Below are 18,766 nucleotides of genomic sequence, written 5' to 3' on the forward strand. Positions count from 1 at the left end.
TATCAGACAGTCTATGATCAGGAAATGTTATATTTTTGTCTTTTAATATGTAATAACTTAAATATTTAAATGTATTTGAATAATCTTTTGGGCATATGAGAAAATACATTACCAAACATGATTGGAAGCTCTGTTCAATGCCTTTCGTCTCAGCTAATAAAAAAACTACAACTACCAGGGAGCACCGAGTCTCCCAGTTTCCGATTTACCGTTACCACGGGAGACCGAGGGAAGCTACAGGCTCTGAGCACCCAAGGCAGCCACCATTAGCTACGAAACATCGATTTTTAACTGTTTTCCAATATATTTGCTGATTTAACGTACTTTTTCTGCAGGGAATCTTTAAATGTGTGAGTCATGATTTTATGAACGTCTCTAGCTGACGGTAACAGTTTACCATTGGCCACTTAACACTAGCCGCTAACTAGCTAAGTCAGCAATCTATGCTAAAGTAATCGTTACATTCACCAAATGCTGGAGCCTGGAAATTTCAACGTGCCTGTTATTTGTGTAATGTAACTTTATCGCCACAACCATGTTTATATACCTCAGCAAAAAGGTAAGTTCGCAGTTATCTGACACAGCTCACTGGCCACAAGTACGCCAGGGGGACGTAGTTTTAGGTAACAGTTATCTCCCGTGTCTTGTAGATCGCTATTCCCAATAATATCCATCTAAAATGTGTGTCTTGGAACAAAGATCAAGGCTTCATCGCTTGCGGAGGAGACGATGGTCTTCTGAGAGTACTGAAGCTGGAGACTCAGACAGGTAAGATAGTTAAAAAGGTGCACGATTAACAGAGGCATGCACACAGAAAGATTTCCTGGACACCAGAGAGACCCTTTGATGGTTAGAGAAAGAGTAAACAATGATTTGCGTTAACGTTAACAACTATAAACACGTGCAATTAGGATGACCAGGTGTCCTCTTTTTTAATGTGCGACTGCAAGGTAATTAATGTAAGATTATCCTCCAAAACTAAAAATTTAAACAGCATCCCACCTTTTGATTGGCTTTACAGGGTCTCAGTAAACCATGGCACACTCAAAGAAGCTTTAATCATCTTTCTTTTCCTTTTTGGTGTTCCGTTCATCCTTCATCAATTTGTCTTGACCATGTCTACGTGACTAAATTGACTAATTGATGCTGCCGTCTAATTGGTTGATGATATGTTTATGTTAAAGGATAGTTGAATAGGTTTACCTAATGGGTGTCCCTAAGAGCTATTTTGCATAAACAACCTGCTTGTCACTGGTAGCATTACAGTATATTGATGTCACATTGTGGCAATGACGAATAACATCCCATACATCCCATACAGCTGTGTGCATTTGTTACATTCCAAGTTGTTATGTAATGCAAATGTGATTCGGATTTAAGGTATTTTGAAATGCTCTTAAAGCGTCTTGGAAATCGTTTTACACTTTCATAATACTGTTGGCTCAGTTCTTGTGCCGCTATGTTAAGTCAACCTGCTGTTGTTAGTTAGGGCCACTGTTTTCTTAATGTTTGAGAAAATGTGTGAAATGATTGATGAAATTACTGTTTTTTGTCTGCTGCATTTTATAAGCCCTTTTTTTTTTAAATTATGTTTTATTTTTCTTTATTAATTTATACATTTGGACATTTATTGTATAATATTTTGATTTTATTATCCAATTCAGGGTCAGTTTGTGTACCTACACCAACTCTCACAGGGCAAGAGACTTGGTATATCCTAAACAGGTTGCAAGTAAAAAAAAAAGAGAGAAAAAACAAAAGAAAAAACAAACAAAATTTTATCAGTTTCAGAGTCTTATGTCTTATTTTCTTCGTAAATCTTTTTGCATGAATTTTTAAATCATTACTTTCATATTTACTTGTCCAAACCTTTTTTGGGAAACATGATTGTATATTTGCTAACCATTATAAACACCTCTGAAACTACAGTTACTTGGTGATGATCTGATCTCTTTTACCGCCCTTTGTAAACAGATGATGCTAAACTTAAAGGTCTTGCTGCACCCAGTAACCTTTCAATGAACCAGACTTTAGAGGGACACAGTGGTGAGTTATTTTGTATTAAGTATTTTATGGCCAGTTTTAGTTATAGGATATTAGTATTCACAATTCTAAAATGAGACGTCAGAAAATGATCTAATATTCAATTACTGCCTCCCATGCAGGTGCAGTGCAAGTGGTCACGTGGAATGAACAGCATGAAAAGTTGACGACCAGTGATCAGAATGGACTCATCATTGTGTGGATGCTTTATAGAGGTGATTATTCCATCCAGCTTGTACTGCTGCTCCTGGTGCAGCAGTATAAGCAGAGACACCCAGACCTCCCTTTCCCTGACCACATGCTAAAGCTCTTCCAGGAGAAGACTCAGGCGTTCCCAAGTTAGCCAAGTGTTGATTCTGTTCATGTTGATCTAGCGTCTTCAGTAGGAGAAACGTTTTATCACTCATCTATGTGACTTCTTCAGTCTCAGCTGGCTGCAGGTTTCCCAAGGCTTGTAAACAGTACATTTGCATAATTACTGAAACTAGCACCACTGACATACAAAGGACTGTGAGGTCCGTTTCTTGATCATTAATATGTAAATTGTCGTGATCAGTGGCCATGAGTACCATTCACAGAGAGTTGGGTAGTACCTTCGATTAAAGCATTGTAAGATGGTGAAAGATGCACCCTCAGGGCCTCCCATTGATTCAGAAATGGTCTTTCCCTTTTTATGTAAATGGCCTCCTTGACTACCCGCTCAAACCAGTGTTCCTCCTTGTCCAGGATGTGTACATCCTCATCATTGTCCTGGCCTGAGGAGTTAGCTCGTCTGTGTTGTGCCATCCACTTAGCCAGAGATTGTCTGGTTTCCCTGATGTTTAAATCATGACAATCCTCCTGGGACTTCACAGCGTACACTGAATTACTCTGTTTGTGCCAGGGAACCCGATCTTTGGGGTGGACCAGTTTTTGGCACAGCATGTTTTGGGGTTTGAAAGCCACAGAGACACGGTGTTTAGAGAAAATGTGTCTCAGCTGTTCCAATACTCCAGACACATAAGAGATCACTAAAGATTTTCGATTGGGCAGCAGTTGTCTTTCTTCTCTCCTGGATTGCTCGGAGCTTTCTTTAGGTTCCTTCCCAGCTTTGAGAAATATCCAGCTGGGATAAGCACATTTACTCAGGACCCTCTTGATATGATGTTCTTCTGCTTCTCTGGCCGCTGTATCTGTGTTGTAGCATCCTGATGACGCCCAGTTTGTGCTCCAGTGGATGATGAGAGTAAAACTTTAAATACTGATCTGTATGCGTTGGAAGTTGATCTCACAGCCCATTGCAGCCTACATCCTGCCAGTGTCTTCCAGGTTACTTCCTTCAGAATCCCACAAGCTCGCCAAGCTTCATAGGGCTCCTTCCACAATCTGGTTCACACTTGGTTTCGAACTCATACAGTAGCTCAGTTTCCTTCCTCATCAGATAGGTGAGATTTAATGTCCTTATGAGCAGTTTTAGTAATTGGGGAGCGAGCCATTAGAGCCTCTGACCCTGACATTGACCTTGGGTGTGACCCAGTCGACATGGCATCAGATACCTATGCCCCCTCTTATGGGTGGTGGATCCACAGGAGAATGAGGTCGTCCGTCTTTTGCGCTGGGCCAAGCCCAACTTGTCAGGCGGTCACGCTCAATTACGTACATTCGCTCTGTGTCTGGGTACAGCGTGACCCAATGGTAACCACATGCTGGACAGAGTAAGTATGTCCTTAGTTCTTTTCTTTATTAGCATTATTTGATCATTACTGCATGCAGGCAAAATACAGAAACAGGTTAAAAAACAAACAAACATGTCTTTAACATTTTTTGGTCTATTAAGGTGCATGGTATGAAGAGATGATCAACAACAGGAACAAGTCAGTAGTGAGGAGCATGAGCTGGAATGCAGATGGTCAAAAGATCTGTATTGTGTATGAAGATGGGGCTGTCATCGTTGGATCTGTAGATGGTAAACTGCTGCTTACTTAACAAAAATAATATTTGTGGAATTTACTGAGTATGTAAATATGAATATATCCTTTATTATATATCCTTATCTCTTAAGGAAATCGGATTTGGGGTAAGGAGTTAAAGGGAAGCCAGCTTGCTCATGTGGCATGGTCGCCAGACAGCAAGATACTCCTCTTCGGCATGGCAAATGGTGAAGTACACATCTATGACAATCAAGGAAACTTCATAGTAAGTTTGTAAGCTTAAAAACAGTTTATTCTGTATGCTACTAGAATAGCTTTGCATGATTCAGAGTTGAACATATAAAACAAGTGCATATAAAAGTATTAAATAATGCAACTATAATATATATATTTTTTATTTTCCTTCACTGTGACTCAAGCAGAGGAAGGATATATGCTAACTCTTATTGACTCGTGTTGGCTTTCAGATGAAAATGACCATCAGCTGTCTTGCCAATGTGACTGGAGCTGTCAGTATAGCAGGTATCCACTGGTATGCAGGAAGCGGGGGTTACGTCGAGCCAGACTGTCCATGTCTCGCCATCTGTTTTGACAATGGAAGGTGTCAGATCATGCGTTATGAAAGCGACGAAAGTAAGCCACAAAAACAACATTTAATTTCAAATTTCGTCACCCGTGTTAAATTAAACCTTTTTACAGTTCTTCTTTTTTTGGTCCTCATACCCCTTTTCTTCAGACCCAGTGTGCATTGATACTCTGATGAATGTGGTCAGTATCCAGTGGAACCACTGTGGCAGTGTGCTGGCAGTGGCCGGTTCCCTTCGAGGTGCAATGGAGAAAGAGTTCAATGTGGTGCAGTTCTACACTCCGTTTGGAGAGGTGAGCATTATGGCTTTGATATAAGATGGGATTTTGCTGTTCTATATACCATCTGGTACTGTCATTTGGATCCAGGTTAAGCATGCATGGGGAGCTGATATTGTTGGAAGTCTTGGAGCAAAGTTCACTGATCAGAGGAGCCTGATTTTTGACTTACATAATTTTATCTAGACTTACAACACATTTTGTACTGCTTAGTACAATAATCAGTAATCCTCAGTAATCTGCGAAAGGGCAACAATATCAGCATGATCTCAGTACTGAGGAGAGTCTGTACCATAGAACGGATTTAATCGATAAAGAAGATTTTACTCTGCAGCAACAAGCAAACAAACCCACTACACCAAATTAGTTTGTCTTCAACCATCTCTCCTACAAATGCACACTTTTTTCTTTTAAGCTAGCTTTGTGTAGGGGACGGATGGGTCATTTCAAGAAAATAAGTTTACAGTTGAAACACTGAAACTTAAAAAACCTGAAAAAGATGAAAAACCACTCTTATTCGTATACAAAAATGGGCATTTCATATTCCACAGGTCTGATGAGGGGGTCAGTTTATAAAGATAACAGTCTTCCTGCAAGTCTCTAGACAGTGGAATTAGAACAGCAATTTTGTTTTTATTGTTGTTGTTGTTTTTTGTTTTGTTTGTTTTCACTTGCTTGTTAGCAATGCAAACCAAGCTCTGGATATAGATGTACAGGGACGATTCCAGGGAAGCAGTAGTGCAGTCTATTAGTCAGTCCCAGTGGGTGTTGGACTTCACCCACAAGTACAAGCCAGCAAGAGCTTGAGAGATGGATCGGTGCAGCATCAGCATTGTTGATGTGGATGCTGTATCAGTCTGTTTTGGTGAGGAGAGTTAAAATGTACTTCTGCTGTCACCTTTGACCACTGTTGGTAGTTACTAAAGAATAAAGTCTGGATATCTTTGAAATAAGTGTCAGAAAATGGATAGACAGTGTTCTTAAAGACAGCCAAACACTGTCTTTTAACTTTGTGCACATTTTGGACTGAAACCATTGTGATTACTGAGAAGAACTCTTTGGATGTTTGTACTTCACAGGTTTGGTTAGTTGAAGTGATATTAAAAAGTTGTGTACCATTTTTTTCGTTAATGACCTTCTTTGTCTGTGCAGCATCTTAGAACTCTCAAAGTGCCTGGGAAGCAGATGTCAGGAGTTGCCTGGGAGGGAGGAGGGCTGCGCATTGCCCTGGCTGTGGAGTCCTTTATCTACTTTGCCAACATTAGACCAGATTATAAGGTGCATGCCAACACATGTGATTCATGAAAAATGTATTTTGTCCTGGTGAACATGGTGGTAAATCTCTAGGTTTATCATTGTTTGGAAGGTTTAATCTGCTTTGATAGCTAAAGCAGTAGAGCTAAGCAATCTATGATCATATGTCTGGGTTTAGCTGTATCTATCCACCCTTTTTCTGTCTTGTAACAGTGGGGCTACTGCTGCAGCACGGTGGTGTACGCCTACACAAAGCCAGAACGCCAAGAGTACTGCGTGGTATTCTGGGACACTAAAAACAATGAGAAGTTTGTCAAGTATGTCAAAAGCTTGATGTCCATCACCACCTCTGGGGACTTCTGCATCCTGGCTAGCAAGGCAGATGACACCCAGCCTCAGGTATGAGCGCCTATAGATTACATGACCTTAAAGTGATAGTAGAAGCAACCAAAATACTGACAGATCTCTGCTGTTTTCAAACACTACAGACTACTTTAATACACAAATTACTACTCTGCATGACTTTAAAGGTACTTTTTGTAATTAACCTCTGCAGAATTTTACTGAAAAATGTGCCACCAGGGGGACGCATTTTACAAGTGGGTGTGTTCTGCTCTCTGATTTGTGCTACAGTGTAACTTTTGGTATTACTTTTTAGCTTCTCACCAAGCTTTGCCTCTTCCTTGGCCACCACTGCAAATAAGAATATGTTAAATAAAGGTTCCGCAGACTTACAGTGCTAATTCTGTCTTCTGGTGCTATTTGGAAAAATACAGCCCTAGTTTAACTAGTTTATCTCTTCAACACACCACGCACATTTTGGAAGTAAAGTTTTAGAGCTATGACTTTACTATATGATATTATTTCTTTAAATTGTGCTGATAATTTTCGTTATTTTTGAAAGTTTAAAAATAATTCTTAAACACAAGAATTTACAAAAAGTATCTTTGAGGTTCATATTGAAGGGCTGGGCGATATGGACCAAAATTAGATGGATGGTTGGATAGCGAGAGAGAGAGAGAGAGAGAGAGAGAGAGAGAGAGAGAGAGAGAGAGAGAGAGAGAGGGTTTATGCGAATGCTATGTCTAGAACATTTTCATGGCTTTACATGCCATCAGACAGGACTGATGGCACTCCGCTGACAGTCTTTGTCAATGAAAAGGAAAGAATTTGGGAGCTGTAAGTGTGCTGTAGCCTTGTTTGATTAATCAGTTTGTCAATTTTTGTCAGTTTGTGTGATTTACTTCAGTACCAAACTAATGATTTTTTTGAGGGAGCAAGCTATTTGGAATGAGGGACATAGGGTAATTTTGAAACAAATGATTTTCCTTTTACCCAAGAAATCATAAAAACAAAGCAAGTTCAGAGCCCATAAGAAGCCAAACTAATTCATGCTCACCACTCAAGACTTGACAAAACTCACCTAACTGGGCATAAAGAGGGAAATTTTATTCTGGCTCATTAAACCAACTTAGAGACACGGGGGAAACAAATGCTAACAAATTATCTAACTATAAGAGCCGCAAAACAAAGAGTTAATTTATACCCAGAGTTAAGTTATTTTAACAAAATTAAAAATGACATAAAAAAATATTTTAACAAAAACTTAAATATAACTAAACAGCATAAATCATTTTTACACTACACATTCCACATTGCATTCCCTGTAAGGAATACTGAATGAGTTAAAGTAAATTAAGTTCTGAACATAGACAGGTTAACATTAAGTTAACTTCTCTAATAGAACTCATGTAGATTCAGTAAATGTCAGATGTAATGAGAATGTATGAAAACAAAAATTTTCTTTGTTATTTTGTTATTTCTGTTTTTATTTATTAATTGTTGTTTTTAAGTTTTTATGCAGTGTAATTAAGATAAAGATAATTAAAATGTGTTGTGTAGAGTATTGGTGCATAAAGTTACCAACTTTATAGTCTGCAAATGTGGCCAGGGTTTAAACATGAATAAGGCACATGCCATTTTCTGAACATTAAAAATTATTCTTTTTAATTCCTTGGCTTTGAAGAGTAATTTCCTTCTCAGTGTGCTCCAACTGCAAAACCTTGTTTTCTAAAATTTTAAGTTATTATTTGTTGTTGGACCAGAACTTCAGGTTCTGAAAGTTGGATTGGAAAGTTGGAAAGTTGGAAAGTTTACATTGCTATGAAATTATGTTGCTATATCTTTTAAAATCAATATATCGCCCAGCCATAGTTGTAGAGTTCCAGAAATCCAGCAACAGAGGTAATAAAAATAGTGGATTTGGACTAGTGTGAGGATCACAAATGTTTCTCTGCTGTTTTGCCTCCTGTTTTTTCTAATCCGTCGCCACACAGGAGGATGCTGAGGTAGAATCTGCGAGTCACGGGAGGGTAATGTACAATTTAAAAGCTCACACCCCCAAAAAAGAGGACAATTTGTTATGACATAAAGTTTTAAATTGACCTGCAGGATAATGTCACTCCATTTTGTGTTTTTCAGTATGTCCTGATTTTGTTCAACTCCATCGGGACACCACTTGACTCAAAATACATAGACATCGGTGAGTTTCATATGATGAGAAATACTTGTGGTGCAGCATTGGTATGATTAAGGCCACTGTTTGTCTTTATGTCAGTGTGAGAGATCACACCACATTCATAGAGACATAGCTTACATCCTACCTCCAGCCACCCAGTTTCCTTTAGCACTGAACACTGGCTGTCTTTATGTTGCTCAGTGGGCTTTGCATATCCCAACTTGATAAACAGCGTTAAATGAAGTGTGTGTCAAACAGTAGGTCGGGAGACTGAGAATTTCTCCACAAAATTTAATTTGCAGAAAATGTTCAAGGTGTGCTGTGAGATTACTGCTGTCACCCACAATAACCTTGAGCATCTGTATGAAATGAGGGTCCTCTCAAGGACACAGCATGCTTTTACATATTGAGATCCTGATGTTTTAACCACGGAGAAGCTTTGATCTTTTCAGAGCTGGCACTGTTAGATTCACACAGTCCCATGCTGTTATATATTTTAATCTTCTCCCTCATGTGATGCTCACTTTTTTATTTCTTCAGATCCAATGTTTGTTACCATGACTAAAACCCACGTTATCGCTGCATCCAAAGAAGCTTTCTACATGTGGCAGTATAGAGTGGCAAAAAAACTGACCGCCCTGGAGATCAACCAAGTGACAAGAACAAAGAAGGAGGGAAGGGAAAGGTGAGCTCACATGTTGCAAACTGGTCACAAGGACTGGACGGGTATAGAACAAAGCCAGGTATTAGCCAGATAGTAAATCATGGAAAGATACGGGAAGGCCAGGTCACCACAATGTTAGAATCTGTGAGCCAGTGGATGAAACCACAGGTTTACTGTCTCACTGTTGCTGTGTGAGACTTGATAATGACAGTGCAATAAAAAGGCTTCATTCATGTGAGTTTCCAGACCGGCGGCTTGGTGTGAACTAATCTTCTGCCAGATCTATCCTAACACCTGGATTACAAGCCACGTCAGGTGAACTAGAAGCTGTTTGCCTGTCTGGCTGTCTGTCTCTGTGGCTCCTTCTCATGTGTTCTGACTTCCTGCACCTCCAGGGTCTATCACATCGACAGCACTCCATCTGGAGCTAGTGACACCAGCCCAGATTTCACAAAGGCCTTCACAGTAAGAACGTTGTGTATCTCCTGTCTTACATTTCAATAAAGTGACACTTCTTCTGTTCTAAACTTAACACTTATTATCTGATTACATTCAAATTAAACACTCTTATCTCTGAACTCTCAAGTGTTTCTGTTAATGCAATTAAAATATACAGATAAATGGCTTTAAACGTACTTATTTAACTACTGACTGGTGAGAAAAAGATATTTTTTATAATTTAAAGTAATATGGATTATTGTGATTCTCACGTTGTGTATGTGCACTTTTGTTTTATTTCAGGCAACTCGAGATCCCATCTGTTGCATTACAGCTACAGATAAGACCCTGATTGTGGTATGTACAAACCTGTGCAATGGACCATATAATGGAATCAAGAGTAAAATAACTGTGTGTACGTCTTCACAGGGTCGTGAGTCTGGCACCCTCCACAGATACAGTCTCCCAAATGTTGTTCTCGTCCAGAAGTACACTTTGAACAACAGAGCCCATTATCTCTCCCTAAACTGCAACTCAAGGTAAGTGTTGGTGCTTTATGGTGTTACAGATTAGCACCAGTAACAGGTGTGCTTTACTGAGTAATTTTAGGTTGTATTTTTGAGTCTAATGTCGTCGTGTATAATGCTTATTTTTCTTCAGTCGTCTGGCCATAATCGACATCGCGGGCATTATGACTCTGTTGGATCTGGAAGTTCACACTTCCACAGATAATGGGACAGGAAACCAGCCATCCACAGGAGATCCATCTAAGTTTGAGCGCAAAGATGTTTGGGACATGAAGTGGGCGAATGATAACCCTGATCTGTTTGCTATGATGGAGAAGACCAGGATGTATGTTTTTAGAAACTTAGACCCAGAGGTGAGTCCTTAAGTAGTATACCTGATGTACAGCTCCAACTTAGACTGCACTAACATTAATGTTATTCTTAGTGAGGGTAATTTGTTTATTTAAAAAACAGGAACCCATCCAAACATCTGGATACATCTGCAACTTTGAAGATCTGGAAATCAAATCTGTCTTACTTGATGAAATCATGAAGGTAAATGTCTGAAACAAGTTGCATGAAGCCCAAATATAATATGTAATACAGTCATATTTATTTTTGACTATCTTTACACAAGTATGTCTGTTTTTGAAAGACTATAAGATGTTAAGGGTGAATATGTAGGCATTTTATTTGGAAAGTTCAGTGCTAGCTAGCTAATCTTGACTCAGCTCAGCCCACTCGGACAGGTCTGTTTTTAACATGTCTCCACATCATTCAGCTGCTTTTCCAGCGAGTTCCTCATCCTGCACTCAGTCTACAGTTCAATCGCCCTGCGTAGGAGCTGTGACAGTAGTTCTCACTTGCTCTGCAAACTGCACAGACCAGTACTCTTAACTGCTGCAGGTTCTGGTCAGACTGACCAACAGCAGTCTGACACTGTGACCTTGGCAATCACCTGAATTATTGACTATGCCATGGCCCCAACGACTGAAATTTCAAAATAAAATATTTGACACTGCTATTCTTAATTATCATTTAAATAAGGAATATTCCATTACAGGATCCAGAGAGACCAAACAAAGACAACCTCATCAACTTTGAAATCCGCTCCCTGAGAGACAGCCGGGCACTGATTGAAAAAGTGGGCATTGAAGAAGCTTCGCAGTTCATTGAAGACAATCCTCATCCAAGACTTTGGTAATTAAAAAACTTTCCACCTCTGTTCTTAATTCAATATTGTTTTTTTTAAATATATATATGTAGTAATCAAGTCTTTATTTTATCCTTTTCATTCTTTCGGTGTTCTGCTACAATTTCCTACTATTTCCTTTTGCAGTGATTAAATTTTCTTTGCATGTTTTGGTGCTACATTATTTCTGTAAGCCAAAGAACACTCTCCTTTCTAAATCTGCCAGGCGTCTGCTTGCTGAGGCAGCCCTCCAGAAACTGGACCTTAAGACGGCTGAGCAGGCTTTTGTCCGTTGCAAAGACTATCAGGGCATTGAGTTTGTCAAGCGCCTGGGAAACTTGCAGAGCGAGCCAATGAAGCAGGCTGAAGTGGCGGCTTACTTTAGCAGGTTTGAGGAAGCTGAACGCATGTACCTGGAAATGGATCGCAGGTACAGTGGCTTTTTCTGGTATCCAAAAAAAATCTCCCTACTACCTCCCATTTAAATTTCCTGTTGTGAAGTGAATTATTAATGTTGCTCCAGTACATATTTCTTCCCCCATCCTGGGAAATATGGTGCAAAATGACCATATCTGTCACTGCAGGGATCTCGCTATCAGTCTCAGAATCAAGCTTGGAGACTGGTTCAAAGTGTTGGCCCTGCTCAAAAGTGGTTCTGGGGACAGTGATGATGCTCTGCTTGAACAAGCCAACAATGCCATCGGAGACTACTTTGCTGACAGACAGAAGTGGTATTGAAGTTTTATTCACCCCTTCTTTCTGAGGTTGTTGATTCTCTTAGTTTTACTCAGTGTAAAATGTTACTTTTTACAATCTAATCTTCAAGTGTTACTGGTTTCATTTTTTCATTTTTTAACTTTATGATACATGCCCACAGAATCTGTCATTTTCATCCTTCATCCTTTGTAGTCTATCAAATCAGATCTACAGTGCATTCATTTGCACGGATGGGATGAGGTGGCCAGTTCTCAGTTGAATAAAGTTGAACTTCAGGCTACTTTATGCAAACTAGAGGTGTCCTGTGTAACCGAGTGCCTCTGGATACCTGCAGACAACTTTTAACACATATGCAGCCACTTCATGTTAATAATGAAGTGGCTGCTAAGATGTTATGTTAGGCCTTTTCAATCTGATCCTGAACAGAATGTAATTGAGGAAGACATTACTCGAAATAAAAATGGAGACAATCATGGAGGCAATGAGATGAGAGGGTCTGCATCGACTGCTCCTGTATGCCAGCCATGAGGAGAGGTGTATATCTGGTCATCAGTTGTTAGACCTCAAATTGTGGCTCTGACCTCTGTTGTTTGTGATTATTCTTTTTAGAGATTATGTGCTTCTGTCATACAGTCATCAGATGTGTCTGTCAGTCTGAACAGCTGGCTCAGTCTCACTCGGAGAACACTGGATTTAAGAGCTGACTGAACTGGCATGTAGTGACTATTGTTTCACTTTCAGATTGATTGTCAGCTGATTGTTTACTGCTGTGCAGGAGACTGTCTAATATTTTCACATCTTTTATGTTTCGTTAAGCATTTTTAACTCGTTATCCAAGTACACTCCTTGTTGGAGAAAATTGTTGGGAAAACATTTGATTTAATCTGAAGCACTCGAACTCTTGGTTGGCAAAATGGATCAGCTGGATTGGGAGAGAAGTGCAGAGAACAGCCGCAGCTTTTTCCCCCCCTTTTTTTTTTTTTAAACTTTAAATATGATTTCTTTTCAAGGGTCAGTGCTGTGCAGTACTATATTAAGGGTCGTAACCAGGAGAGACTCGCCGAATGCTACTACATGCTAGAGGACTACGATGGCCTTGAACGTTTGACCGCCGCTCTGCCAGAGAATCATAAGCTGTTACCGGTGAATCAGACGCTCTTGGATCAAATATATATATATATGTATATAGATGTTTCTTTAAATATGTTACCTTAAATCACAATCACTCTTCCACATCTTTTCTATATTTATGCTATAGGAGATCGGTCAGATGTTTGCTACAGTGGGCATGTGCGAACAGGCTGTGAACGCCTACCTGAAGTGCAACCAGCCCAAAGCTGCCGTCGATACGTGTGTCCATCTGAACCAGGTGAGAGGTGGAAAGAAAAACTTTGGCGCCACAATTTCTGAGCAACGCTGAGTGATTTACAGTCATTGAGCCTCCTGCTGTCCTCCCACTCCCAACCTATGCCTGAGTGATATTTAGCTCAGGGGTGTGAATGCTTATCTCAAAGTCACTGGACTCTTCCAGTGTAAATGTTGGCCCAGGAAAATAGGAACGACACCTGAAAAACCAAGGATGGAGCTGTCTTATAGGTAGATTTAGTTTAAAGGATGTTAAATCTGTGCTTTATTGGCGGTCTCTTCTTCTAAAAGAATATGTCATTAGGAGCCCCAGCTTCCTTCCTTAAGGGTGGTTTCTCCTGCTGTGTTAATGCTGCACATTTGACAACAAAACAGGCAAGCTGTCAGCTACTTTGTCTATAACCATCTTGTTGTCTTAGACCCCAGATCTCTGAAAAACACAGTGTTTGTGCCTAAATTGTCCAGATCTGCTCTCCAAACCCGTCACGACACTGCTGTTGCTTTTGTGACGAGATAATTAAGAACAGCAGTGTTACATCCGATTAATGCCCATTGGGTTCGGGATATTAGTTGCAGTTCTAACATGGATTCATGTTAAAAACTGCGATTTCACATAATAATTATAGAAATACATTATTTTTAAATGACCATTTTCTCTCAAAAGTTTTTTATTTTATGGTTTAATCATAAATTTACAAAAACAAAAAACTTTTGCCCGTGAGAGATTCAGTTCTGATCATTGTTTTTGTGACAGAGTCTATAGGCATACATACTGAAAATCTCAGCACTTCCCAGAAATAATAGCTTATTGTAATCTCCCTGCTGGGAGGCATTGTACACAGAGGGACAACACAGAGAGACAAACAACCAATAGTCATTTTCACACTTACAGGCAATTTGGAAACACTAATTTACTTATCTTGATGAACATGAACAACATTTGACAGTAGTAGGAAGTACCTGGAGGAAGCTCGCACCCACATGAAAAAGATGATACAAAGACATATTTACATTTTTTTTTTTTTAATTTGTATTGAATGTTTTTCCTGCAGTGGAACAAAGCAGTGGAACTTGCCAGGACACACAATATGAAGGAGATTAAATCTCTCCTTTCAAAATATGCGTCACATCTTTTGGAGAAAAATAAAACTCTGGAGGCAGTGGAGCTGTATCGAAAAGCTCACCATTTTCTTGATGCAGCCAAACTCATGTTTAAGGTAAGTCAACATTCTTATTCATGTAAACCAGCTTTATAGATTATTTTTAAACACATATATAATTTCTCACTCCTTCTTTATTCCTCTCCAACATGCACTGCACAAATCGCGCCACAAAACACAGGAACACACTTCCTTAACACTGGGTGTGAGTGGAGCCCTCTAGTGGTCCACCACAATAGATTAGTTTTAAACACATATATAATTTTTATTTTGCTGTATGTTTTCATTAACAAGTTAGGCCCTACATTTAATATAGACTTAAATTATAAAGTCCTTAAAAAGTTAAATGTACCATGCCTTTACTCACACTTTGCCTCAAATTTGCCAAAGTGTATTAACTCTTTACGCTTTGAAAGCCTACTAGGAGCATCCCTTAATGATATTTCCTGAATGGTTCCTGTCATATTTCAGGCTTTTTTATAAAACAAAATGACTGGGTTTGCATGAGATGTCAATGAGGGTGGTCTCTGTTTGTGCAGCTACGTTTGGAAAAAAAAGAGAAACTAAAGGTCGTCAGATCACGTTTTTATTGAGGTCATCAAATATTATCTTTTTGGGAAAAGAGTTAACAAATAAAGATTCTGGTTCGTTCCATGAAAGATTAGTCAGTGCTTTGCAAATTATGTTGACACAGAACAAATCACATCGCGAAGATAGGCCTGGTATAAACTTGAAATAAAGCAAATAAATAATACTTGTTGATGTAATACATTTGCAAAAGTTCTGAAAACATGTTTTCACTTTGTCACTTTACGCAACTGAGTGTAGGTTGCTGAGAAAGAAAAATACATTTGTGAAAGTGTAGCTTATGTTTGCAGATAGCAGATGAGGAGGCAAAGAAAAGGACACGACCTCTGAGGGTGAAGAAGCTCTACGTGCTGGCAGCACATCTAGTGGAAAATTACCACAAGCAGGTGAAGACGTCACAGCAGAGCAAAGGCAAAGGAAAGAAGACAGAGGTAAACCATGTACACACGTACTATTCCAAATCTTTCCAGTGCATTAGACATTTTTCTGCAGTAACTGTTTGAATAAATTGTTTGTGATATGTTTCAGAGAAAAGAGTCATTCTTGTGCTTATGTGGAAAGATGTCATCTGTTTATGTACAGAGGATTGTGTTCATATCATTGTGTGCATCTTTGTCTGTAATTAGGCGACACATGCACTTGCTAGCCTGCTGGAGGAAGATGCAACATCTGCAGACAATCGCATTGTGGACAATGCCTGGCGAGGAGCAGAGGCATATCACTTCTTCCTGCTCGCTCAGAGGCAGCTGTACGATGGCTACTTGGAGAATGCCATGCGCACAGGTGCCAAATCACTCCTGTAGTACTTATTATATTACTTATATTATATAATCATACTTTATATTCTAGTATACACACATTGATTTACCTTTTTTTTGTTTTTTCTGCTGTTTAAAAAACTGATGCAAATTGGTTTTGTACTGTAAGTCGAATACAAAAAAACAACTAGAAACCTTTCTGCTGCTTTAATCTGCTGAATTCTAAAACTGTACAAAATTGAGAGACAGTGAAAATATTTTTTTCTTGACTACATGAGCATTTTTGCATGTTTTGTACTGTTCTTTGTGTCTTTTAAACGGAGTGTTAGGGCTGAGCAATTAATCAAATGTCTATTTTATCATTTCCATATGCTCCAGCAGTGTGATGAAAAAATCATCGTGTTAAATTTTTCCCATTTTCCTTTTCAGCTTTTTTCTTTACAGCTCATTTCCTTTACCTCTGTTGAATTTTTTTTGGACCACCATTGTGGCCCAAAATAACTAGTTATTATTTGCTTATTTAATAATGGTCATAATTGAGAAACTCTCTCATTTAGTGTAACATATTTCAGGACTGCTTATTAGGCTAAAATGTTGCCCTGTTAATCTAAATCTCATTATAGCCAATGGGGCGTTGCCAGGAGATTCCCAGTTGGCATGAGGAACAGCCATCAAAAGCAGCAATATTATAAAAAACAGGAATGAGTTTTTACAGAACTCACCTTCTCTCTGTCACCCTTACCTATAGACCTTTATGCTCTCGCCACAGTGTCCCTAAAGGTGCACAAAGGCTTGCCCTTCTCTCTCTAAGCAAGACGTGGAGTGTCTACAGTACATGCTTTTCTACACATAAGTTTGGACAAGTCATCAGGTGTAATGGATTGTCAAAGGAAAGGTGTAAGCAACCGGGAGAAAGTAAGGAAAGAGATGCAGCTGAAAAATAAGTGCCACCTAACAATGGATTTTTCACAAACGTGCATAGCAAAAGGCAGATGGTGGAGAGACTGAAGGAAGAACTCTTCAGTCATAAGCACAAGTTAAAAATGGGTTGTTTCTTTTTGTTTTTTTTATATTGCTGTGGCATATGTTCAATTTCATGTGTTTATGTCGTTTTTCGATTCTTTTTTGAAACACTGTCTTTTGTGAGAAGCAAATCATTTTCCTGGTCACGTGTGCTGGCCTTTCATAGACATGGAGCTGAATGTTCGTATGTCTACAGTGTAAACATTCTTTGCATAGATAAGCATAATTTTTACCAGATATGCAAAAAGTTCTTTTTGTTAACCGTAATCCTTCTTCTAAATTTAACCTTAATTATCAGCTGCAGTGAAGCCACTTAGCCTCGATTTATGAAGAAACGATCGCAGATCAGTGCCTTGGGAAATGTGGAATTTTATTTTTTCATTTACATATCTTTTGGTCTTTGGCGGTTTTGCAATTTCACTTGTCCTATACTCAGCATAAGCCTGACTTTTCACTATTTATTATTAATTGATTTTGGGTTTTTTTTGTTTTTTTTAGCTCTTCACCTGCGTGAGTATGAGGACGTGATCCCTCCTGTGGACATCTATTCTCTGCTTGCTGTCTGCTCTGCAGCCAACCGCGCCTTTGGCACCTGCTCACAGGCCTTCATTAAGCTGGAATCCCTGGAGAGTCTTGATCCTGAACAGCGGCAGGCCTATGAGGATCTGGCCTTGGAGATCTTTACGAAGCACAGCCCAAAGGACAGTCGCATGATCGAGTGGAACGCATCATCAGAGGGGTGAGATTTATCGCTAATTAACTTCAAACTCTATCATCAAACTGAGAGCAGCGTCATCTCCCAAAGTTGTAAAAATTATGTCTAGATGTAAACTTTTTTTATTTTATTTTACTGTTATGTTGATTTTGGCGATGATAGTTGAAAGACATGGTGGAGTGTAAAGTTTGTAGCTGGTTAGTTGATTAGCAAGCTTCATCCCTAAGCAGTGCAGTGCAATGAACAGATACAGTTACCTTGTAATTACTGCAAAGTAACCAACAAGGGAAGTCTGTGAGGACTAGTGGTCATTAGAGGAACTGCAGCTATTAGCCCCAAATGTTGTGTTGTGATTCATCACCTTGGGTTTATGAAATAAACTAAATCTAAAACTACAAAACGAGAAAACAGCCACGACTCAAAACCAGAACCGAAGTTAAACACATTTAAAATGGAGCACCGAAAGCAGGAATCAGTGGCCTCTGCAAAACTTCTGGTCTTTCCTTTGTAGCCCTTTTACTGGTGCATTGTTTTGATAACAGTATGACCTGAAGCAGCTTTCTGTCTTTTGTTTCTCCTTATTTTGTCAGGATGGAGGAAAGATTTCGCACTTGCATCGTAACTGGTCTGCCTGTCCAGGAGTACAGTTGTTGGATTTGCAGTGTGTGCAAACACTGTGCTCATGATCAAGAAATCAGCAAATATAACTGCTGCCCGCTGTGCCACACTCCTATACTGTAAAAGGAGAACAAAAGATGAGAAAAGTTATTTTCATAGAAAACAGAGAAATGTTAAATCATTTTAACTACTTTCAGGCTTAAAGTTAAAGTTCCTGAAGAGGCAGCTACAGAGGAGCTACCAAAACAAGATTCACCCTAATCTTTGACTTTTACTATAAGCAGTGTAAAATACTTAGGTTCTTTGTATCTATTTTCACGTAAATAAATAATTCTGTTAATAAAACAGCTTAAAATGTTTCTTTGTTCAACCGGGAGGCGACGCCAATGCTGAACCATGTTGAAGAGATTATCTCTTGGCTGGGCCGGTGTCC

General features: G+C 39.2%; 2 protein-coding genes across 3 annotated transcripts in view; one reads left to right on the forward strand and one right to left on the reverse strand.

Annotated features, from left to right (window-relative positions):
• LOC146495880 (uncharacterized) overlaps positions 1–18,766 on the reverse strand; it is a 188,366-nt gene that overhangs the window by 18,846 nt on the left and 150,754 nt on the right. The window lies entirely within an intron of this gene.
• Positions 184–18,678, forward strand: wdr35 (WD repeat domain 35). 2 transcript variants are annotated; one of them, XM_085143548.1, is made up of 28 exons: positions 184–559; positions 651–768; positions 1,975–2,046; positions 2,166–2,258; positions 3,860–3,988; positions 4,085–4,218; positions 4,421–4,586; positions 4,690–4,832; positions 5,970–6,095; positions 6,285–6,470; positions 8,408–8,443; positions 8,553–8,613; positions 9,130–9,274; positions 9,649–9,718; positions 9,995–10,048; positions 10,121–10,230; positions 10,352–10,571; positions 10,672–10,752; positions 11,261–11,397; positions 11,616–11,819; positions 11,974–12,120; positions 13,117–13,249; positions 13,365–13,475; positions 14,524–14,688; positions 15,510–15,650; positions 15,846–16,002; positions 17,499–17,739; positions 18,306–18,678. In XM_085143548.1, the coding sequence occupies exons 1-28, from the start codon at positions 536–538 to the stop codon at positions 18,454–18,456; spliced, it is 3,555 nt and encodes a 1,184-aa protein (XP_084999674.1). In that variant the 5' UTR covers positions 184–535; the 3' UTR covers positions 18,457–18,678. The 2 variants fall into 2 exon arrangements, with proteins under 2 accessions (XP_084999674.1, XP_084999675.1); XM_085143549.1 differs by lacking the exon at positions 8,408–8,443.

This window comes from Neolamprologus multifasciatus, chromosome 19 (assembly GCF_963576455.1).
Source record: "Neolamprologus multifasciatus chromosome 19, fNeoMul1.2, whole genome shotgun sequence".
NCBI lineage: Eukaryota > Metazoa > Chordata > Actinopteri > Cichliformes > Cichlidae > Neolamprologus > Neolamprologus multifasciatus.

Coding starts and splice junctions, on each gene's coding strand:
- wdr35 (XM_085143548.1), top strand. CDS start 536: ATGTTTATATACCTCAGCAAAAAG. Junction 2,259..3,859: donor TGTGTGGATGCTTTATAGAG/GTGATTATTCCA, acceptor TGGTCTATTAAG/GTGCATGGTATGAAGAGATG. Junction 6,471..8,407: donor CAGATGACACCCAGCCTCAG/GTATGAGCGCCT, acceptor GTCGCCACACAG/GAGGATGCTGAGGTAGAATC.